This window comes from Malus domestica, chromosome 16, assembly GCF_042453785.1.
Source record: "Malus domestica chromosome 16, GDT2T_hap1".
Taxonomy (NCBI): Eukaryota; Viridiplantae; Streptophyta; class Magnoliopsida; order Rosales; family Rosaceae; genus Malus; species Malus domestica.
In genome coordinates this window covers 2680701-2703818 of record NC_091676.1, presented here as the reverse complement: position 1 = coordinate 2703818, position 23118 = coordinate 2680701, and the positions used below count along the sequence as shown (strand labels likewise).

General features: G+C 36.9%; 2 protein-coding genes and 3 long non-coding RNA genes across 5 annotated transcripts; 3 read left to right on the top strand and 2 right to left on the bottom strand.

Moving 5' to 3' along the window:
• Window positions 1-2058: 2058 nt before the first annotated feature.
• On the bottom strand, window positions 2059-3052 carry LOC114822051 (uncharacterized). Its single transcript, XR_003770090.2, has 2 exons — window positions 2820-3052; window positions 2059-2355 (listed from the first exon to the last, which is right to left on the bottom strand). It is a non-coding gene; the product is annotated as an uncharacterized lncRNA (long non-coding RNA).
• Window positions 3053-3687: 635 nt separating this feature from the next.
• LOC108172261 (uncharacterized) lies at window positions 3688-4194 on the bottom strand. The gene is made up of 2 exons (XR_011577259.1): window positions 4078-4194; window positions 3688-3986 (listed from the first exon to the last, which is right to left on the bottom strand). It is a non-coding gene; the product is annotated as an uncharacterized lncRNA (long non-coding RNA).
• Window positions 4195-7945: 3751 nt separating this feature from the next.
• On the top strand, window positions 7946-12241 carry LOC103425424 (uncharacterized). Its single transcript, XM_070815384.1, has 12 exons — window positions 7946-8410; window positions 8487-8634; window positions 8792-8946; window positions 9047-9229; window positions 9329-9404; window positions 9515-9592; window positions 9982-10067; window positions 10474-10547; window positions 10738-10783; window positions 10932-11041; window positions 11186-11360; window positions 11935-12241. Exons 1-12 carry the CDS (start codon window positions 8147-8149, stop codon window positions 12124-12126), a joined length of 1587 nt encoding a protein of 528 aa, XP_070671485.1. The 5' UTR covers window positions 7946-8146; the 3' UTR covers window positions 12127-12241.
• Window positions 12242-12860: 619 nt separating this feature from the next.
• Window positions 12861-14571, top strand: LOC103425546 (glycosyltransferase BC10-like). Its single transcript, XM_017329617.3, has 2 exons — window positions 12861-13571; window positions 13808-14571. Exons 1-2 carry the CDS (start codon window positions 12966-12968, stop codon window positions 14450-14452), a joined length of 1251 nt encoding a protein of 416 aa, XP_017185106.3. The 5' UTR covers window positions 12861-12965; the 3' UTR covers window positions 14453-14571.
• A 1648-nt stretch (window positions 14572-16219) lies between these two features.
• On the top strand, window positions 16220-17562 carry LOC139193208 (uncharacterized). Its single transcript, XR_011577623.1, has 2 exons — window positions 16220-16885; window positions 17014-17562. It is a non-coding gene; the product is annotated as an uncharacterized lncRNA (long non-coding RNA).
• The last annotated feature ends 5556 nt before the right edge of the window (window positions 17563-23118 follow it).

The window sequence follows — 23118 nt, the reverse complement described above, 5'->3', positions numbered from 1 at the left end:
GATATATATTTCAGTTCAATAATAAAGTGTCATGAGTAATTTTTTATTATCATAATATTATTTCTCAAATCAAGAATTCGCGACAATGATAAACTCGTTTTATATAAGTTGTTCATCATTATTATAGAGAATTAGTTAATTTTAGGGGCTTGATATGGTAATATTGGTATGCCTCGTAACACTTCGTAGATCGACAAAGAGAGCTAAAGTAAGAAGGAAGCATATGCAGGAGGACCTGTCGTTGGCATGCAATAACTGGTCAGTGACTAGATATAATGCAGAACCTTGACTTGTAAATTGACAGCATATTAGTACTACAGGCTATTAATTTGTGCGTATCAATTTGATGCACCGCCGTATGGACCTGGATTGTCTGCCTTTCCCATCCCATACCCTTCTCATTTCCTCATATTTATGTAGTCACGGTCAAACCACGTCAACATTTTATATTCCTATTGCTTTTGTCTTATTATTTCTATAAAAAAAATAAATATAAAATGTTGACATGGCTTAACCGTGACCACAGAAATAGAAGGGGATGAGATGGGAGAGGGCAGACAATCCAGGTCCCCGCCGTATTCACTCTGAGTTCTGACTGAGACTCTTTGCACCCAGATATGCCGACGTGTGGGCTTGTAATAATTGTTAGTTCGAAATGTCATGGTATATGCATAAATAACGTAGTCTAATCAAGTCTCTCTATCTGTACAGACAACTATTTTATAGTTTATAGTTTATAGTTTATACGAAGGTATTTATTCCAAGGCCATATATTATAATATCACGCAGCGCAGGATGGTCTGTGGTTGCATGGTTGTTGAGGACCGGGACATTGTATTACAGATAGTCATGCATGGCCTGTGGAATATTAGTAATTATCTTAATCTTATTATTCTTTCAAACCTTGTATTTGACTTGGATGAGTGAGACTCACAACCTTTTTATTTATTTTTGGACAAAATGGGGTTAAAAGTAAGAGTTCAAAGAAAATTAATCAATAATAAATTTAGATTTGGACATTCCAAGTCAATTCTCATGAACAAAACTAACTGAACAAGGAGGATTGTCAAAGTAAAAAATTGCCTAAATCTAAATCAAGACTATAGTTTGCTAAACTGTTCACTACAAAATTCTTTTCTCCATAGACATGTCGAAGATCCCATTGCCAAGATCTTGAAAGCAACTCTCGACATGCCAGGCCCAAAACAAGAGGACCCATATGATGATTGTCGCCAGCAGCTTTCAACACGAAATGAACTGTGAGTGCAGAGTATGATTCTACTAATAGTTTATGAATCCGTAATCTTCGTGCCAATTGTAAGCCCAAATAAATTAAATCCCAACAACTCATCAATAAGAATCTTACATGTGCCCAAATTGGTAATCCAGAAATCCATTTACCATCATAATCTCTTAAAACACCACCTGCTCAGATAAAGTTATTATTTCCCTTCTTCCAACCATTTACCATCATGAGCCTCTGAGTGTCAAGGATGTACCTATGACTTTGAATCAGCGGCTATGAGTCGTACCCCTTTTCAGCATTCGACAATTAATTAGGAGCCTTCACTAGTTCCACATAAAATACATTTACCAGTCAAAGCATATAACAAATTAATTTTCTTTATAAAATAAAATAATTAATTCCCCTTTGCCTATTTCTTAATGTTTTTATCAGTGGACTCTTAGCATGGATAAACTATAAGTAGTTGGTGAAGTCAAATTCAAGAAGGATAATACTTGGTACTCACTGGAAGTACCTAATTTACTAACCAAATGACATTGGCCAATAAATTCAGCACAGCTGTCCCTTTAATTCTTTATTAAACTTTTGTTATGTTAAGAAACAAACAACCCTCTTCTTCCTCCCATTACCCCTGTCATGGCAGGTCTGGACAACTCCTATCCTCCTCCAACCTCCATCAACCCAATCCCGTGGCCTCGTAGGCTCTGGCATCATGTGCAAATTAAACTGAATTTAGAAAAAACAAGCAAGAATACCCGCGCTTCGCTGCGGGCTTTAAAAACGTTAAAATTGATAAATGATAGCTGGAAACATTGAGAATAATTTTGTTCATTACTTAAACAGTAGAATATGTACAAGGAAGATTTGTATTGACTCCACGTTAAGAACTTATGTACAATAAAAAAGGCCTACACTCAATTTCACGATTGAGCTTAAAATCCTAAATACAAAAGCAGCAAGGAAAATGGACGGAAAACAAACATTAACGACCCAAAAAGCATTGATGTCCATTAAAGTAAAAAAGCTTAGGCGTTCACCAGTAACCCAACTTGAACAGCGTTGTATCAAGCCTTCCTCTTGTGGTCTAAAGTCACTATTAATAAAGCCTCCTGTAAAGACAAAATTTAGAAGTCATCTATTTGAGTAAAAGATGCAAACCTTCCTCCTTTTGACAGGAAGAATAGCAGAGTATGTGACATAACCATTCTGAAAACTATAGTAGTAGGTTTCCCAACAAAATTTGCAACACTCTTCCAGCTCATTCTGCAAACCAGCGGGGACTAATGATAGAAGCGTACCATGGTAAATGCATCTAAAAAAATAGTTTGAACTAAATTTTCTTGCAAAGTAGTGTTAGTACTGTCAACTTGGCCTTTTTTGGACCCAATAGACAAATCTTTTTTTTCTATATTTTTTAACGGATGAAAATCATTTTTAGTAATTGAATGCGGAAAAAACACAGAATTCACAATGTTTGCGAGTAACACGATGATAATAGAAATTAAGAAGACATAACAAAAGGTGTGAAATATTCATGGAAATTGCGAAATTAGAAGAAATTTGTAAATGTTACTTGTGTGTTTCGTAGTCGTTGGAGTAGCGTTCAAGCACATCAAACCAAGTATCTCTAGCACTTGCAATAGGTCTATTGAAACGGTCCTAATCAGTCAAAACTTAAAAAAAATTAATCAAAATTATCAATTGTGATTAAGTTTACTTGACTCCATGGAATTCATGTTTAATTGCAGGACCAGATGCATCCATTTCATTCAAATCAAGAAATACAATGCAATCAAATTAATAACAAAATACCTGAATTCGAAGACAAAGCAAGGAAACTTCGAAATCTTCAAGTCTTGAATACGTTGGAGCATAGCCCTGCTTTTTGCAACAAAACAACCATTTTTTTCAGAAAATTACAGGAAGATAAATAAAATTGGAAACAATTCAATTGATTAGGGAATCTGCAAATTGCTACCACTCGATAATTTTGCAGAAGGTACAATTCTGTTTCATTTCCCTGCAACAACAGCAAGTACAATTCTATTTCAGTTTTCATACTAACCCAAACCCACTTCTTCAATTCCTTTTTACTTGTCTATCTTAAACAAAAGGAACCTCATGACATTTAATCCTTAATTATCAATTATAATTTATACCAAAGTACGAAAATACATAACAACGAAATTCCATTGATGAACTCAACAAATGGCCCTTCAACACATCGTTACAGAATCACAACTTACTTTCCAAATTGGACTAAATGCAATAAGAAAGAATTGCAATGTTTTGAGACCTCTTCGGATCAAGCACACACCTAATTCATAAATTCCATTATTACTTGCTAAAAAATCCCAGTTGTCAATTCCTTCTTGTTCACTTCGTGAGATTATCCAATTAAAACAAACAAAAGATAAATTAAAGAAGAAAATCAGGGGAGCTAAATTAATTACATTCTTCATTGACTGAATATTGAGTAGCACAATAGTGACAGTGAAGTAAAAAGGGGCTTACAGAGGAATGGGAAGAAGGGAATCTCCAATCCAAAATAAACACAAAGACAAAGCCCACAACTTTATCTCAGTAATTAACTCCACCACCAATAAAATTTCCAAAAAAAATGAAGTGATTTAGTAATTCGAAGCAGAGAATGGTAAAAAGCAAGAAAATTTGGAGGCAACCTGAATCCAAATCGACCTTGTTATGCGCGAACTGAGCAACTCCATCCAGCAACCGAGCTCTGAGGCAAAAGGGTGCTAAACGGGTTAAAAATATAAAACAAACTGGCAAAAAAAACTCGAAAATACCGTAAAAATTAAGCATCAACTTACCTACGATTCACTTTACATCGTAACAGAGGTGTCTGACTCGGCGGCGTTCGACCTGAATCAAGTCGCCAGACTTTGGCAACTGAAACCCTAACATTTAATACTTGAAAAAGTCTTTCTGGTTCTGCATAGAGAAGATCAAATAAAACTCCTGATTACCTGCTGTTGGAAACAGATAATAAACATACAGGGAATTTTATAGAAAATTATGATTAGATTTTAACGGTTCTCACCCAAATTTGGCCAAATTCAACCCAACCTTCAACGATTCCAGTTTGTATAGCCTCAACTCAGCATCACACAGAAGAATGTTAAACATGCAACACGGAAACGAACCAATTCCCTAAACTTTTGAAATTGGGGATGACCTGAATATGGAATAAAACCTAGAATAACTTACCATGAGTACAGAAGGTTTTAGAAAACGATTGAAGCCCGTAATTTAACGCGGTAGTGGCCCCTAGTGGTCGCGATGGTTTCGCTGCAAGAGAGAGTAATTGAAATATGCAGAACGAAAAACCATAGAAACGACAGAAAGAAAAACTCAAAATTTTAAAATCACTAATCACACAACCAAAATTAATAGAAATAAAAAATCAGTATGCACGAAAGACCAAAATAATCTTTGAGGGGGAGGAAATTGATGAAACATCGAACCTTGAGAACTTGATTTTCTGGGCAGCGAGTGGAAGAGCAAATATGGGCTTGAAGGGAGTGAGTTCGGTTGGATTATAGGGCTTGATAGGTGTGCATGCAGTCAAAATCGATGATGGGAAGAAAATTGATTTCGTGCAAGAGAAACTGAGTTTTTTGCTTCAGGTTGCTAATCATGATTTTTAGCAAGAGAGAGAGAGAGAGAGAGAGAGAAATAGAGAACTGGAGATCAGAGAGCCATTAGAGCACGAAGAGCTTTTGTGAGGCAGAGATCGAAATTGAAATAAAAAAAGGAAGGCTCGAGAACTTCTGGAACCATGCAACGCGTCGACATCACATAGAAGCAAAGGACACGTGGATATCAGGGGCATACATGAAATAACAGAAAATCAAGAAGGGAAAAAATGGAAGAACACTGTGCTTATGGACAGTGTTTCAGTTGTTTTTCTCTTTTAGTATATATATAATTTCAGATTGAATGAGGGTTGGGTGGGCTGAATATGGGTGGGACAGGCTTGGTTGGGGGTGGTGGGAGAGGATGATAGCTTGGGATATGAGTGGGATGGAAGGCTGGTGGTATTTTGGTGAGGGAGATGACATGTTTGGATAACACGATAGCATATGTTTGGCAAACATGATAAAGACAGACTGGTGTGTTTGATTCTTAAGACCATCTTCAACCGAGGACTAGAGGACTCCCTTTAACCTTATAGCTCTCCATGAAATTATATTTTAATGAACAGTGTTATACCATATTTCATAATATCTCCAATCGAGGGGGCCAAAGAGCCATAGGCCAAACATAACCATGTGACAAAAAACCATCTCCAACCATTTGGCCTAGCCCTCGGTTGGAGACTGTTTTCGTGTCATTTCAAGCTATTTTTAGCCCTATACACCTTTGGCCGGATCCGCTGGAGATGGCCTAATATGGCAAAAGTTTAATAAGGAATTAAAGGGACAGCTATGCTGATTTTATTGGCCCATATCATTTGGTCATTAAATTGGATACTCCCTAGGGAGTACTCAAGTATTGTCCATTTAAGAAAGCATATAACAAAGGAATATTATTCAGATATTCAACCAATCTGGGGCAAAGAAATGCTTAGACTTCTTTTAATTACGTACATAATTAGCCATCAGTTTACTAGCTAATTTTTTCTTCGTTCTCTCTTTCAACTGTTATATATAAGGTAGAATTCATGACAATTTTATACTTCGTACTAGGATGATCAGCGATCAACAACACCCATTAACTGATAAGTAAAGGAATTTGGGCGCAATAGAACAACCCAAATAACGTAAGTACATACGTAGGTCAGTAAGAGTATATGTGTGTATATATATTTCTGATACTGCAAATTAAATTTTAAAGTATATTCTACTTTGATCATGCAGCTATTCAGCTAAATATATCCAAAGATCTTCATGTCAAATTCAATTCATATCGAACACGTAAGTACGCATACAATTGAGATTAACCATACAAATCAGATTAAACATATAATTAATTAAGGACAAATCTGAACAGAGTTGATTCCACTCCCACGCACAATTGGATGAGTGGAGGATTAAATAATTTGGGAAGAGCGTGTAGTGCTTATGTTCGGCACACACTCTTCATTTGTAAATTCAAATAACTTTGTGGATAACCCACCATTACTACTAATGCAATTATCTGCAACTATATCTTCTTCTTCTTTAATTATAAGATAAAAGCATCTTCCTTTCTCATTTTTTTTTTTAAATTTTTTTCTAACCAAAATTAAGCCTGTATCTTTCTTTATTAACGTCCAGGTGGCCAAGTAAATTGATAAGTGAGCGTATTTATATGCAGATTACCCAACAGTGGCTAGGAAACCTCAGAGAGTGTTGCTATCTTTCTTCAGTAGTAATGGGTCCACCATCTGCATATCTGCATTACCCTCCAATGGCATCCACGTACGTCTACCTTTTTAGTAAATTAAATATACAGTCATGAGTCAATTTTAGGGTTAGTGGGAGAAGCTTTTGAACCTTATCATCTGTGTCTTTCGACTTTCGTGTGTCTGTCGTCTGCAAAGTGCTCTCCCATCTCCCCTGGAAACCCCCTGCTAGCTCCTGCACCACTCATACTCAATGATATATATATATATATATATATATATATATATATATATATAGTGCAGTATGCATGGAAAAAGCTTATTGGTTTCAGATATATTTGGTCGCACTATATATGGTTAGGTTAACTTTTGATTAATTAATTTGGTTAATAATCTTTGAAAACCTTTCCTTTCCCACCATCAAAACAAATCATGAGTGTTTATCTATTAACGCCATCAAAATATGAACACATTTGACATTTCTGCAAATTCTATTAACCCAGTCCCATTCTTGCACTATTATGACCAAACTGTGCAATTGGTTGTCGTTTTGGGGATATGAGGCATCGATTAAGGACAAGCCAAATCTTCATGAGGACTACTTTTGGTCCATGCGGCGTATGTGTGACTTCCACTTCAAGTTACGAATAACTCTCATGTTGTGTCATCAATTTAACATATGATCAGAAGGTTAAATAGTCATAAGAGAAAAATTGATACGGTTTCAAAACATTACATCATGTTGTGAGAAAATTAAAATTTAATGACCTATTTAGAAAATCACCGTAAACTTAAATAGTGTAAAATGTAGTTACACTTGCAATAAAAACGCTTATAAGCGTAAGTTCTTATCTAAACTACCTATTAACAAAACGCTTTTTGTCAACCAAAGACGGTGAAAAGACCAAATTAACTCTGTCAACACAACCAAAGAAAAATAAAAGTTAGGGATGCAAAATAATGTTACTGTTTTTTTCAAAGCATCACTACAGGTAACCATATCAGTGGCCACTATTTTCGTTTATCTTCCAATTAAAATAAACTTTTAGTGATGTAACAGTTATCCAGAAAAAGTCGTTAAAGATATGAATAACCTCTTTAACGACAAAAAATTATTTGAAGGTTGTCATAAAAAAGTTTTAGCGATCATTTTATATTTTCTTTCTTGATGAATTTTCTTTTCAAAATTTTAACAAGTGCTAGTTGATTATATAAACAATCTAAAATGGGTGAGGAGTGAGGAGGCCTATTTATGAAGGCCGCATGCGAAGTGGGGCGCGTCAAGCCCCGAGAAGCAGCCCAATATAAAAGTGGGCTTAGCTAAATTCAGTTGAAAAGAAAAACACCAACGCGCGGCTACTTCAACGACTAAAACCGCCATTAACGGTCACATCAACGTCACTGTTCCCGCACCACCTACTACTTCAAAGAACCTCGATTCGAAGTTTCGAACATTAAAATTCCGTTACGGTTGTGCCGCCGTTTGGTACAACCTTTCCGTCGCACTCTTCTCCTTCATCAACCTTTCCGTCGCATTCTTCCAAATCTTAGCAATGGCAGCGCACCAAAAGCTCGCTGTGATTCTCGAGAATCCTCAAAACGACGCCGAATTCCTCCTCGTGAAACAGACGCGACCGCCGAAGTTCGACGACGAAGAGTACGACTCGTTCGTCGATTCCGATCTCTGGGACTTGCCCGCCTCCCAATTGAACCTTCTAGAAGGACAATCGAAGCCCTCGATTGCAGTGGCAGGCGCAGAATCGATGTCGGGGAAGATCGATTTGGAAAAATTCGATTTCGATTCTGCTCTCAACCAGGTATCTAGTGGTTTCAATCGTCGAATTGTAAGTTTTGGGTTTAGGGTTTATGTACTTATGAGTGTTGATTTAGTAGGTTCTGGAACAAGTAGGGTTTAAGCCAGCTGACGGTGGAGATTGGAGGTTGTCCAAGTACGTGGAGGAAGGTCAGTTTGGACCCGGTCCGCCCATTAACTCGGTGTTCATTAGGGGAAAATTAGTAGCACCGGAGCAAAATTTACAAGGTTTGCTCATATCACTGTTACTTTAGCAGTTCTTTGCTTTCCCCTTTCGAACTTTGTTTAATTTACTGAGTAAATGTATTTTGTATGAATTATAAATGGTAATGGATATGATATTTTGGTGAGATATATGCAGCTTATGTTAAATGTACATATGCAGAATCGTGTAGATGGATGTCTGTCCCGAGTTGTCTAAGCTGGCTTGTTGAAGTGAAACCAAGCAGTGATCGTGTGGGGCCGTTGATAGTTGCAGGTCTTCTAAATGAATCTGAGCAATTGAGAGAGATGAACATTCCATCCACCTTACCTTTCCAGGTTTGTCGTGTGTTTTCGGTCTTATTAAACCCCTTCTTTATTTCCATTATACGCATTATATTATTGTGTTCCCGCGGAGTAATGATTGTTGTGATTGCAGGAGTACCCTCCTGGTGTTGTGCTTGTACCTATGGGAAGCAGGACAGCAAAACCTTTTTATACAACAAACCTGGTTGTTTTTGCACCCAAAAATGCTTCAAATGAATCTGGGAAGAATGATTTTATTGCTTGTGGAGATGCATTGATAGTGGATCCTGGGTGCCGGTCTGAATTCCATGAAGAGGTATGGCATGTTAGTTTGCTCTGCTGCCTCTGTAGTATGGTTTAGTTTTAGCTATTTTTTGTAGGACTTGATAACTTATTTTATACTTTATACATTCAGCTCGCACAAATTGTGACTTCATTGCCAAGAAAGTTAGTTGTCTTTGTTACGCATCACCATCAGGATCATGTGGATGGTAAGCTTTTGTAAAACTAGAAAAAATATAATGTCATATGTTTATTTAACTTTTTGTGTTTGGCTAAATTAAATTAACATGTAGACATTTGGTCTTATTGATGTCTCCAGGTCTTTCAGTTATTCAGCGTTGCAATCCTGATGCTACTTTATTAGCACATGAAAATACTGTGCGACGCATTGGAAAAGGTTGTTATCTTAACATCTTGTCTTTCCAGTGACTGAGAAGTCTAGAAATAAGGATCTTAGCTCAATTTTGTGATTGCACCACAGTTTACTGTGATTTCTAGATGAGGTCATTTTGAAACTAACTTTAGATGAAGAGGAAAGACCTTTATTTCAAAACGCTTGATATCCTAGTGCCTATCCTCTTTTACAATTTTGGATTGTACATCAGTAAGTTTTTAAATTAAAAACATAAAATGACTGGTAATCTTTTAGTAAGATGGAAGATGGATCCTTTTTGTGAAATTAGGGATACGAGTTGCTATTACCTTCTAGTTTACTATTTTATTATTTTGGGTTGTTTGTTCTGCGCTTCTTGTACTTCCTAATTTTATAGTGGTATATGATGACAGATGACTGGTCTCTTGGCTTCACTGCAATTTCTGGAACTGAAGAGATTTGCATTGGTGGTCAGCGATTGATTGCCGTCTTTTCTCCAGTACTTCTCACTTGACTTTCTTATTCAAAATAAAATCATTTATGAAAGGCATTGCAATAGTGTGATGAACCTCACTACATTCCTTTTTCTTTTTTTCTCTCTCAGAAGTTCAGTCTCTGAGTTTAACCAGCAAAAGTCTCAGATATTTTTAAGCCTATTATTTTTCCATTATTCTAATGAGTTATTAACTGTTTGGTAATCCTGATATCCTTGCAGTAACATTAGCACCAAATCTTTTTACTTTCTTTATGAAAAAAAAGCATACTGAAGGTTTTGGTTTCATATTTATGACCAATGATATAGAGTTTTACTGATTCAGTCTTTCTATTTGATATAACTCTGATGTTAATCTACTATGCAGTTTGAAAATAATATTTATTTTATTTATTTATTGACTTTAATTCAGGGGCATACAGATGGGCATATGGCACTGCTTCATGCCAGTACTCACACATTGATTGTCGGTGATCATTGCGTGGGGTAAGATAGAAGAGAATTCTGCTTTGTTATGACCTTATGAGACCCCTAACCTATGATTTGATCAGCCCCTTGCTTGTGAAAACATGTTGCAAACTTTATGCTATACACTTACACCAGCAATAGAAAATATATGTGGACTTTTTAACCTGTAGTGACTGCTCTGCTGAAAAAAAACTTTGGTTTGTTGCAGTCAAGGTAGTGCTGTACTGGATGTTACTGCCGGGGGAAATATGACTGTAAGTATCTATCTATGGTATATTACTTAAGTTAATTTTCTCTAGAAGCAGAGGTTGATGGTATATGCCACATATTATGGTGGTTTAGCTTCTTCCTGTTGTCATAAGTAAATACATATAAACATTTTTTTTTTAATTTCGAATGCAGGATTACTTTCAATCAACTTACAAATTCATGGAGCTTTCCCCACATGCCTTGGTCCCCATGCATGGGAGAGTTAACCTATGGCCAAAGCACTTGCTTTGTGGATATCTCAAGTATGAAACTCTCTCTCCCTTTCCCCCCGTTTTGTATGTTGGTAGAATCATCATCACTGTTCTTGGCCAAAAAACTAGAATTCAGAATAGCATTATCATGGCACTATATTAGATGTATTCAGACAGAGGAGTCTTACCTTTCAGGAACCGCAGAGCTAGAGAAAGTTCTGTCTTGAAAGCGATAGAAAATGGAGCAGAAACTTTGTTCGACATAGTTGCCACCGTATATTCGGAGGTTGATCGTAGATTTTGGATTCCTGCTGCATCTAATGTGAGGCTTCATGTGGATCATCTTGCCCAGCAAGATAAGTTACCAAAGGTAACATTTTCCTGATTTCATGACGTAATCTTTAACTTGGTTCAACATCAATGCAACTTTGGCATGCATGTTGGTTGTTGATTTGGGTGAACCTCAGACGCATTGTTCTTGAAGCATATTCATGTTAAATTCAAATTCAAACAATTCCCTTTAAGGTGTGCAGGGATTCTCTTTAGAAACTTTCCATAGCAGTTTGGCTGAATTCTCTGCCAAGGTGGGTAAATTATGAGCCCAAGTGAGGAAGCTGCTCTCTCTTTGGCCCTTTTACAAACTACCTTTAGGTTAGATAACTAAACTTGCATGTTTCGCCCGAAATGATATTTGATTATTTGCAGCTTAATCGAATCCTTGAAATATACGGAGCCCAGACAAAGAATCTTAAAATGTTTATGAATTGAATTATGTCATATCCGTTTTTCTGGTCTGATATGTTACTTACAGAAAGACGATCTTTTTTTGTTATTGGATCGTTACACCCTTATCAATTTTAGCACTGAAGAGTTAAACAGTGTTTCCGGTGTTGATTCTTAACTCACAGGGGGCTTATAAAAGCTTGCTGCATTACTTCGTGCAGGAATTCTCGATTCAGAGGTTTCAAAAAACTTGTAGGCTGCACTTCTTCTCTCGATGGATTGGGGCATATTTAAGTAGTGTTGTCAGGTTAAATTGTTCGAAGCCAAGGAAATCTCAGGTTCTTGTTGCCGGGGCGGTGGCTAGCTTTGCTGTTGTGTTGTACATGTTTAAAAACAGGCTTAGTCCCAGATAAGACTTGTTTTAAAATCCATTTCTAGGATAAGTCCCCAGGAACGCGCTGTACTTGTTTGTTAATGTCGAAATTGTACAACTCCTTTGTTTGTTACCAGTGACATTCGTTCATCGAAGTCAGACTGATCCCAGAGAAAAACCTTGGTTGGTAGGACGGGCTTATACGCCTCTCTCTCTCTCTCTCTCTCTCTCTCTCTCTCTCTCTCATCATGGCCACTTGATGAGTGAGATGAACACTACGCTCGTCCCATGCAAGTGTTTCCTCGAGGCTCCTTTTCGGTGCTTTGGTCAATTCCCAATTCCCTTGAAAAAGATTCTCAACTCAATCTTGCGTTCAAAGCGAAAAAAGTAAAAACGTTCCCCAGTTATCCTTAAGGGACGAAACTGAAACACTAATCTTTCAATTCGTCGGCGTATACGCCCTTTTGATGTACGTATAAAATACCAATATTTCTGAAACCTTTGACACATGATATTGATGAACCTCTGCCCTGTGCTCTCCACTGATGTCCCCGTACTCCGTCATAACGTTTTCAGGGCTGTGATGGTGTTTCTCATGTGCTCTTCCCCTCTCCAATCAAACGTTTTAGCCTTTTAGGCCTACCTATTTCTCAGGCACCAACCTTTTCTCACTCGGTATCACTCAACACACTCCCCTTACACACCATTTCACATGGCTGGCCTATTTAACGCGAGAAATTTACCTATACTGACTACCGTGACATTCCAAACAAACACATGGAATCGCGTTATTCGTTCAGGATGCTACTTTGGCGTACTAGCGCAAGCCTCTCTCCTACATATATATCTAGCTTCTTGTTTTGAGTTTTCACTTTTCACATGCTCAGAATCAGACCCAAAAAACAGAGAGCCATGAAGCAAGGGAAGCTCACTGTAGTTGTCAAAGAGCTTACCACAGGCCATTTTCATGTCAAAATCACTATCATCCTCTCTGTGTCCATGCTTTTCTTCATTTTCTTTTTCGGAATCTTCGTTAACGATCACACGAAGAAATTCCTGAGCTCAGATCAGATCGTCCCTCAGCTCAACACATTCACCCCCCTCTCACCTCGGCCTTCCTACACACATCATTGCCAGTGCAACTTTTCTTTGTCTTCTCGCTTACTGCCCATTAGTATTTCAAGTCCAGGAGGGTCGACGTTGAAAGATTACTTAGCGCCCAAGGATCTATGGCATTCCATGAGTGACGAGGAGCTCTTCTGGCGAGCTTCGATGGTGCCACAAGTCATGGAGCACCCGTATAACCGAACACAAAAGGTGGCGTTTATGTTCCTAACAAAGGGACGATTGCCATTGGCGCCACTTTGGGAAATATTTTTCAGAGGACATGAAGGCTTATTCTCTGTTTATCTCCATTCAAGACCAGACTTTAAGATCGAGCCACCGGAGTCCTCGGTGTTTTACAAGCGCAGGATACCAAGCAAGGTCAGAACTTTATGTTGAAGAATGCATCAACTTTTACGTCGGAAAATTGACCAAGTGAAAAACAACATATAATGATTCGTTATAACATGCAATTTGGAGACATTATCGGTTTGATTAGCAGTAGATTGTTGGCCCGTCTCTTTGAAAATTTGACACATTAACAATGGAATTTAAACAGCAATTAGTGGGATTTGGCATGCAATTCATTAATTTCTTCATGAAACTGTACTCTGCAGATAGTTGAGTGGGGAAAGGCAACAATGGTTGATGCAGAGAGGCGCCTATTAGCCAATGCCTTACTCGATTTCTCAAACGAGAGATTCGTTTTGCTCTCTGAATCATGCATACCCCTCTTCAACTTCACTACAATCTACAAGTACCTCACCAACTCCAACCAAACTTTTGTTGGCTCATTCGACGATCCAAGACACATTGGTCGCGGGCGTTACAACCCGCAAATGTTTCCAACCGTGACGTTGTCAGACTGGCGGAAGGGCTCGCAATGGTTTGAAGTTCACCGGAAGCTTGCGGTGGAGGTAGTTTCCGACGTGACATACTACCCTAAATTGAAGGACCTTTGCCTGCCTCCTTGCTACACGGATGAGCACTACATGGCAACTCTTGTGACTAAAGTTGGCGCTGGCATGAATTCTAATAGGAGCATTACTTGGGTTGATTGGTCAAGAGGTGGCTCGCACCCTGCAACTTTTGTGAGGAAAGACGTGACAGAAAAGTTTCTCAATCGGTTAAGAGATGGATTTAATTGTACTTACAATGGTGGCGTGGGTTCCATTTGCCACCTCTTTGCAAGAAAGTTTCATCCAAGCACATTGGAGCCATTGCTAAGAATCGCTCCACGTCTATTTGGATTTAACAACTAAAATTGCAGATGTGTGTGAGACCAGTTAGCAGTTGGTCAAAGTAGTATATTCATCACTTTGCAATTCGAGTTCAAATCTCTCTTTAAACTCCTAAGTTAAAATAGTTTAGAAAATTGTATTTTAAAATTAAAAGAAAAGAAAATTAACTAGAATGTATATAATATATATATATAAGGGATATTTTGGATGCGGTCTCTAATCCTTAACATTCTTTGATTAAAACCTTAAATAGTATTCAAAGTTTGATCAAGGTCCCTTGACTTTGTACACTTCATTATATTACTATTAATATTTATATTTTTATAGTTTTGACATTAATTGTTTGATATTTTATGAGATTTATAATCCTATAAATTTAAAATCCCTCATTATAATACTATTAGAAACGGTTACAATAAAAAAATTCAAATATTTTGATTGAATAAATGGATAAAAACTATATAAAAATAAGAAATAATAAATGGCAAAAGAATGTATCCATAGTGTTAACAAAATTGGTACATTTCACATATAACAAAGTGGTACATTAATAAAGAATAATGGGTACATTAGAAATAAATTAGAGTACAGATAAAAGATTAAAAATTATGAATACAAATGAATTTTTAAAAATATAGGCGCTAAAAGAAATTAATACATGGGTACAAAATAAAACTAAAAAGAAAATACTACAAATTTAAAAAAAATGTTGCAAATTAAAAGTGGGTACAAACTAAAAATATATATGATACAAAGTTTAGGCATAAAACATAAATATACCATATGTAATTTTTCTATCATTGATTAAATATACAATATCACGTGACTGTATACACATGGGTACAAACACAAATAAAACTTTAAAAAATATGGGGACAAAAAAAAACCTAATATATGGGTCCAAATTAAAAATGAAAAGAAAATTGGTACAAATTAAAAATAGGTACAAACTAAAAATAAAAATATATGATAAAAAAATTTAGCCATAAATATAAATATACTAATTGTAACATTTTTAACATTAAAGGAATATATTTAAAAATAAAAATATTTTATTATTCAAATAATTAATGATGTTATTAATACCCAAGGACCTTGATCAAAAATTAAAAATGAATAGGATTTTAATCAATGGAGTAACAAAAAAAAGAATGTAAACCTAATTTTCCCTGTATATAATCATTTGTATGAAGTAGGTTGGTTGGTGTATGGATGTCAAAGAAACTTGCAAGCTAAACAAGTATGATAATCTTTGCTTGCAGACTTTGAAATTGTAATTCCGTGTTTCTCCTGGACGATTTGACTCAATAATATAGTATTAAAAATATATTATTGAACACGTGTAATGCTTGTGACAGCAGAAATTTCTCACATTATTCTTTCTTCCTAAGTGTAATTTTATTTATTTCCTTGAAAAAATGACAAGTTGATGGCTTCGACGTAGTAGTCCATCATTCTAGGAGCTAGGAAGACTTACATAGGGATTTTAGTCTCTCCTGTCCACCATCTTGTGATTCACCATAACAAAAATCAAACCTAGAACGTACTGTGTAAAATACAGACCTAAAATTTGTCCCTAACTACTGAACCACCTGATGGTGGTTCTCTCTCCGTAAATATATTGTGATATCCTTTTAGCTTCATCCCCTTATCATATAAAAATGATTGAGACCATAATTAAAAACCAGTATTCTTTTTTTCCTTAGCAGAAATAGGTGGTTTTTTACGAGTAATAAGTCTTTTTTTAATAAATAAATTATGTTGTAGAAATGGATGTCCACTCAAATAATGGGCAAGTTGCCCTTCCACTATTTAGCATGTGATTTACTTCTATAAAAACAACACTATGGAACACAACAAAAGAAGAGAGTTTCATAATTGGTGGTGGAGTTCACGGGAGAGAAGAAGGAAAAGGAAGAAGAGGAAGAGAGAGAGAGGAAAGAAGAGGAAGAGACGAAGATAAGGAAGATGAGGGGGAGATAATAAAGAGAGTTATCTTTGTACTCTTATTATTTCAAATTATAATGAAAGCACCACTGCTGCCCCGATGACGTACTCCAGTCACACTGACTGTAGAGGAACCTCGTAAATTTTGTGTCTTGTTTCATTTATTCCACTGCACCCACAGTTGATTTTACAATACGTTATCAGCACGAAAAGCTCTCATGTCAGTGGAAAGCACAACACCATAAATCCGGTGAAGCATTATCTACTTCTCACCTCGGTCAGCTAAAATCTCACAGAGTAGAGACGGCAAGCCAGACATGTCAAACAGGGAAGATCATCTTGTCACAAAAATCCATCAACCTTTCTTTTATCACTTTTTCCTTTATCACTCTAACTATTGATGTGCTAATCCTTATCCCTGCTAGACCTGCAATCTATTTTTCTCTCGTGGACAAGAAAGATGGAGAGATCTTACAGACAAACAAAGGTGCAGCAAAACAAGCAAAGGTATGTCCATTTTTCATTTCTCCCACCGCGCCAGAAGCGCCCCACCGAATTCCAGTGCGAATTGAAATTTCCAACGACCTGAAGTTGTCACGAGATAAGAAAACTCGTACCTGACAACTGGTTTCCAGAGATCCAGAAGAATCTCATTAGACTTGGAAACCCAGATCGTGTCGTTCTCAATGGATCTCGAGGACCTCCATGAATCCTCAATTGTCTGAGATGGTGATGGCATGACTGACTCCACACAGGCCTCCCTCTCTTGTGCCTCCGTCAACCTCACTGTCATCTATGTCTCTGTGGAGAGATTCTTGCTTTGCGATGCCATGTTCTTTGGGCCATGCGAGAACAACACCAGTATCTGGTAGCCTTTTTGGATTGAATTGGTTTTGTGTGACCTCCACAACAACCCAGCTGATACTGGGTTTCGAGACTGGTAGAGACAGACAAAGAAAAGGGGGAAGATTATGGAATATGCATGGCACAATCTGAAAAAGGCAATAATGTATGATACCATTTGAAAAAGCAAGAAATAAATAAATTAAATTAAAAAGGAAATAGGGCCAATGATTTGGAAAGGTGCGTTGCACCATGTAAAAATGAAAGAAAAAGGCAATGTTTTTTGGAATGGTGTAGAATGTGGTTGAATAAGAAAATAATAAAAATAAAATAAAGGTAAAGTTTTTTGGATGGTGTTACACCATCTGAAAAGAAAGAAGAAAATATGTATATATTTATTTATATGAATGGTGTTGGCTTAAAACACTTTCACAAGTTCTATTTATTTAAAGTAATTTATTTACAATGGGTAGAATTATTACCCTTTGCTTTAAAGCTTTGATATTTATGTGAATGGTGCTGAATTAAAGCCCTTGTCACAAGCTTTATTTACTTTACAGCAATTTATTTATCATGGACGGTTTTACCGCCTACTGCTTTAAGTTTTGATTTATGTGAATGGTGCTGAATTAAAGCCCTTGTCACAAGCTTTAATTTATTTATTGTTCAATTTATTTACTATGGCTGGAATTACCGCCTATTGCTTTAATTTATTTATTGTACTTATCTTTTGTTACGATGAGTATAACAAGGACCCAGAGTTCCTTGATTAGATCAGAACCTGCAGTTTCTTGATCCTCATCACATAAAATGATAGGACCCGAAGTTCCATCATGCAAAAAGATCAAACATGAAGTCCCTAGATCCTCAAGATCGGACATGAAGTTTCTTGATAAGTACCTTAAGTTTGAAGTGCCACAGTGCCTCAACTTAATTATAATAAAGGTCATAAAAGTCTCAGTCCATAGACTATTTAATAAGGACCAGAAGTTCCTTATGTCCATACTTAAAATGGTTTAGCAGAAGCATTTATTAAGCGGATAAAATTGATTACCCGCGCTCTGCTCATGAAAACGAAATTACCAGTTTTCTACATGGGGACATGTCATTTTACATGACGCATTATTAAGTTCGGATGAGACCAGTTTCCAACCATCAATATTGCTCAGTACAACTCGTGTTTGGGAACTAGCCAAACATTATACATTTACGAGTTTTTGGTTGTGTTATCTATGTGCCTATTGCACTGCCACAACGTACTGAAATGGGCATTGATGTTGAACATCATCTATCATTCAATATTTAGAACCCTTGACTGGGGATATATTTACCGCTTGGTTTGCGGACTGTCATTTTGATAAGACAATTTTCCTGCCATTAGGGGGAGAAAATAATATCGTTCCAGAAGAACGATGAGAAAATATCATTCCAAAAGAATGATGAGAAAAGATCGTTCCAGAAGAACGAAGAGAATTTGTCTTATTTTGATTCACGAAGCAATCAATGAGAAAATGAAATATGAATAATTGAATGATGCAACGAAAGTGATGAAATCATATATACTTACTGCAAATGTGCCTACAAGAATTGATGTCTCTGTTAGATAAAATAATGAGACAGTAAATGATTTATCTGTTACACGCCTGAAGCGTGGCAGATTTTTAGACTCAAAAGGTTCAGTTATTCGAAAGAAGAATAATATGGCACTACTGAACTATTGCATTCCCGAAGCATAACTGTTGCATGCCAGAAGCATGACAGTCGCCGCATGGATACACGTCCCAGATAGGACAATCCACAGACATGGGAATGTTGATGTCTCATACATGGAGCATAATAGACATATAGGTTCCAATGACTCAACTCCCGGAAGTGGAGATTAAAATCCAAGCTCTATAACGCTCAAGAGGAGGTTATGATATACATTCTCTAAATTATAACTATCCTGGAAGAGATAGCGTCATGCCCTTGAAGAGGCAATGGATATCCAAAGAAATGAAAAGCTTTTATGCATGCGCATGCACATGAGAATATGGGATCACGGATTGATGATAACCAATGGTAATTTTGGTTTTTACAAGTAGCTACTAAATTCATCAATGAGCTGTGTTAATATTGAGTCACGTTCTTTTGTTCGTCGACAAAAGAAAAAAAATTATTGGCCAAAATGGAGAAAGGCAATTCCATTACAATTTTGTAAGAACGTGGGCAAATGAACCTATATATATTTGAATACAATACAAATAGCCAAAAGATGTTGAACCAAGGAGGTTACATATGGGCATTTGTAATACAGTGTAATACACTCACATGATATGACACAAGGTTACTAATTGAAACCTGAAATTATACTTTTGTAAACAAGTTCATATAAATGGAGAATTATATACGAAGGGTTGTGAGTCACCCACATTATATCTCCATAAGTAAATCCCTCAAGTATACATGGGAGCAAATTGCTCTGTATAAATTCCAAAGGAAAATGTGTCATGAAGTGTAGAAAACCCTGGAAGGATTCAAATTGCTTGAAGTAAGCCTCTGAAGGGTAAAAAATAAAATATGTACTCAATACCAATGGATGATATAAATTGCCTTAGTGAGTACTATCATTATGATATTATTGCAACATACTAAAATCTCTTGCAAGAGTCAATGACATTAAATTATAACTCTTGAAGAGTTGATGATATTAAATTGGGACTCCTGAAGAGTCTAGAAAAATTATAAAGTGTTGAAGGAATTATTGTCTCGAGCTGCAGATCGAACAATCTACCAACACGAATCTTATCCATGATATTTATGATATTAAAAGAACCATATGGATTGAAGATTATGAGTTGAATACTCATATGATGAAGACACTAAGAATAATCATTTATCTTCGTGAGGGTAAAGATAAATTAATATTTGGTCCAGAAGTACCACATCTTAGTGAAGTATATGCTTTATTGTATTTGGCACAATACATTGAATGAAATAAAGCTTATTTATTAATATCTCCAAGAAATTACAGATATATACATACACATGAGTTAAAACAAACAAACAGGATGGAGCCTTCACAAAGGTTGGTCATGTGAAGCCTCAGTACTCGGAAGTACCCCAGAAGGGGAAGGCACTGGAGATTGATCATGTGGCACCCAGTACTTAGCAAAACACCAGAAGGGGAATGCATCAGTTACTTTCGGAATCTAGCAACGAACCTCTGGTGATCACTTTGAATCCGACTTTCGGATTCCTGCAGTTGGACGAGCTTTCTTTTCATGCTCGTAGAGTAATTATTTGCAAGCACGTGTAACACCCTATTCTCGTGCTTGAGCCCTCTTATCTTTTGTTTAAGACTTGCCACCTCCGCCATCAATGATTCAACTTGGCGAGTTTGAGCAAGTAGGCGTTGGCACATATTGGACACAGAGCCAGCACACTGAACACTGAGAGCCAATGAGTCTTGAACGGCCAACTCTTCAGACCGTTCTGAAAGGATCTTGTTATCCCTTGGAGTGAGAAGATTCCTAGCTACCACAGTAGCGGTTATGTTATTCTTCATCACAGAGTCCCCAACCGTAAGAGGACCATTAGAAGATAAGAAGGACGGGCGCCATATATTATCCTGACGCTGCTCGTCTGTATCACTCCTAAGACTCAAATCTAAGCAAATGTTAGATGGGCAAGTCATTTTTCAGAAATGATGAAGGAAAAACAGAGGTCAAATAAAATTTCAAAGGTGCAAGATAGGGGAAATTTCTACAGGCAGCAACTTTCTGAGCATACTCTTGAACACAATTGATGTCTTTATAAAAGAAGAGGCAACAGAGCCACTCATTCAGAGATCGAAGATGCACCACTCTCCGAATTTCAAAAGCCAGATTTTCCTTAATAAAATTCGTTGGCATTTTTCAGACGTAATCTTAGTTTTCTCAGATATCGCGTGCAACTTTGTCAAAGATCTCTGACAAAGTTGAAAACGCGTAAATCTTACTGTTCTATTTACACCACAGTTGCTGACAAGAGTAAAAGCACAGCACCACCACTTGCTATTGAGAAATCTCTATATATGTCAACCTCTGTTCTCCATAACAAGGCAGACCTGCAACACTGCAAGAATACCTAACTCTTCCTCATCTCCGAGAATGCATCTTCAACATAGCATATCGAAATACTCAGTTTTCTTCCTCTCCGAGAATACCTCTTCAAACATGTCACACCAGAGCAAGATTATCACATATCTTCAGGGACCAGAGCAAGATTATCTCATATCATGCAATCTCCCTGTCCTTTCCTTTGTCCTTGTTCTTGCATGCAAAGACAAGGATAAAGAAAGCAATATGTCGGAACCTCCACTCAAACTCCCGGTAAGGAACCGACTGCCTGGAACCTTTCCTGATTGCTTACCTAGCTCTCGAGTAGTCATCTTCAACTGTTGTTCGAGCTAGGTCTCCAATCACGAAGAAGTGATGAACCATCCAAATGCAAGGGTTGCACTCCACTCCGGCATCAGAGGGCAAATACTGCCGAAGAAGATGCCACACATGCATGGGGGGAAAGCAGGGAAAATACTACTTAAGCAAGGGGAGCAAGTAAGGAAAGTGAAAATGATACATTGAAGCATGTGGAGACAAGCGCAACAAACGCGTGCTGATTCATCCCTGACAAAACTGAAGATCACTTGCCACATGAAGCTCCTCATGGTCCAATTTCATTCAAGATCAAGCCTTGAAGGTCCTTGAAGAAATCACAAGTCCGATTCAAGATCAAGTATTCACTACTCTTGAATCAAATTCCGCTCCAGATAAAAGGAGTAAATTCAGACCTTTGGATTAAGTCTAGCAGAAGGCCATCCAACCCAGTTCAAGAACAAGCCTGTGGAAAGTTAACAACAAGTAAAGCAACTATTTCAGCAACTCTTCTTACTAAGAGACTAAAGCAGAATGATCAACGATCAACCTAAATGATTTGAAATCAGGGGGAGATACTCATCAGGGGAGCATCCAAAACAGATCAAGATTTTAACGAGTCAATCGAAGACTTGTGGCCATCCAAGGGGGAGTGTTATAGAAATGGATGTCCACTCAAATAATGGGCAAGTTGCCCTTCCACTATTTAGCATGTGATTTACTTCTATAAAAACAACACTATGGAACACAACAAAAGAAGAGAGTTTCATAATTGGTGGTGGAGTTCACGGGAGAGAAGAAGGAAAAGGAAGAAGAGGAAGAGAGAGAGAGGAAAGAAGAGGAAGAGATGAAGATGAGGAAGATGAGGGGGAGATAATAAAGAGAGTTATATTTGTACTCTTATTATTTCAAATTATAATGAAAGCACCACTGCTGGCCCGATGACGTACTCCAGTCACACTGACTGTAGAGGAACCTCGTAAATTTTGTGTCTTGTTTCATTTATTCCACTGCACCCACAGTTGATTTTACAACAAATTATAGTATGACATGTCAGTATATCATTTTTGTGATTATACAAGTTATATTTGCTTACCTAATAAGGTTAAATTATACATATAAAAAAGTCAAACAACGTGGTCTCCACAAACAAAGATAAATTTCTATTGGTTATATGTTGTCGTGCACCTTCGTTGCTTACTTTTGCACAAAAAATTGCCAATTGGAGCAAAGACTAGCTTTAGGCCTGGTTTGGTACTGAGGTGATTTTGAAAAAAGTGGCTATAAAAAAAAGCTAGGAGTTTTTTTTTATATTTGGTAAACATTCAGCTTCAGCTTTTTTTCACTATTTTTGGTGAAAAAAAGCAAAATACACAAAGCTGCAAAACCCAGCTTTGAAAAACCAGTTTTTTTTTCATATCTGTTTTACATAAAAGTTTATCAAACACTATAATACTGATTTTTTTTTTCAAAATCATTTTTACAAAAAAGTTTACCAAACAC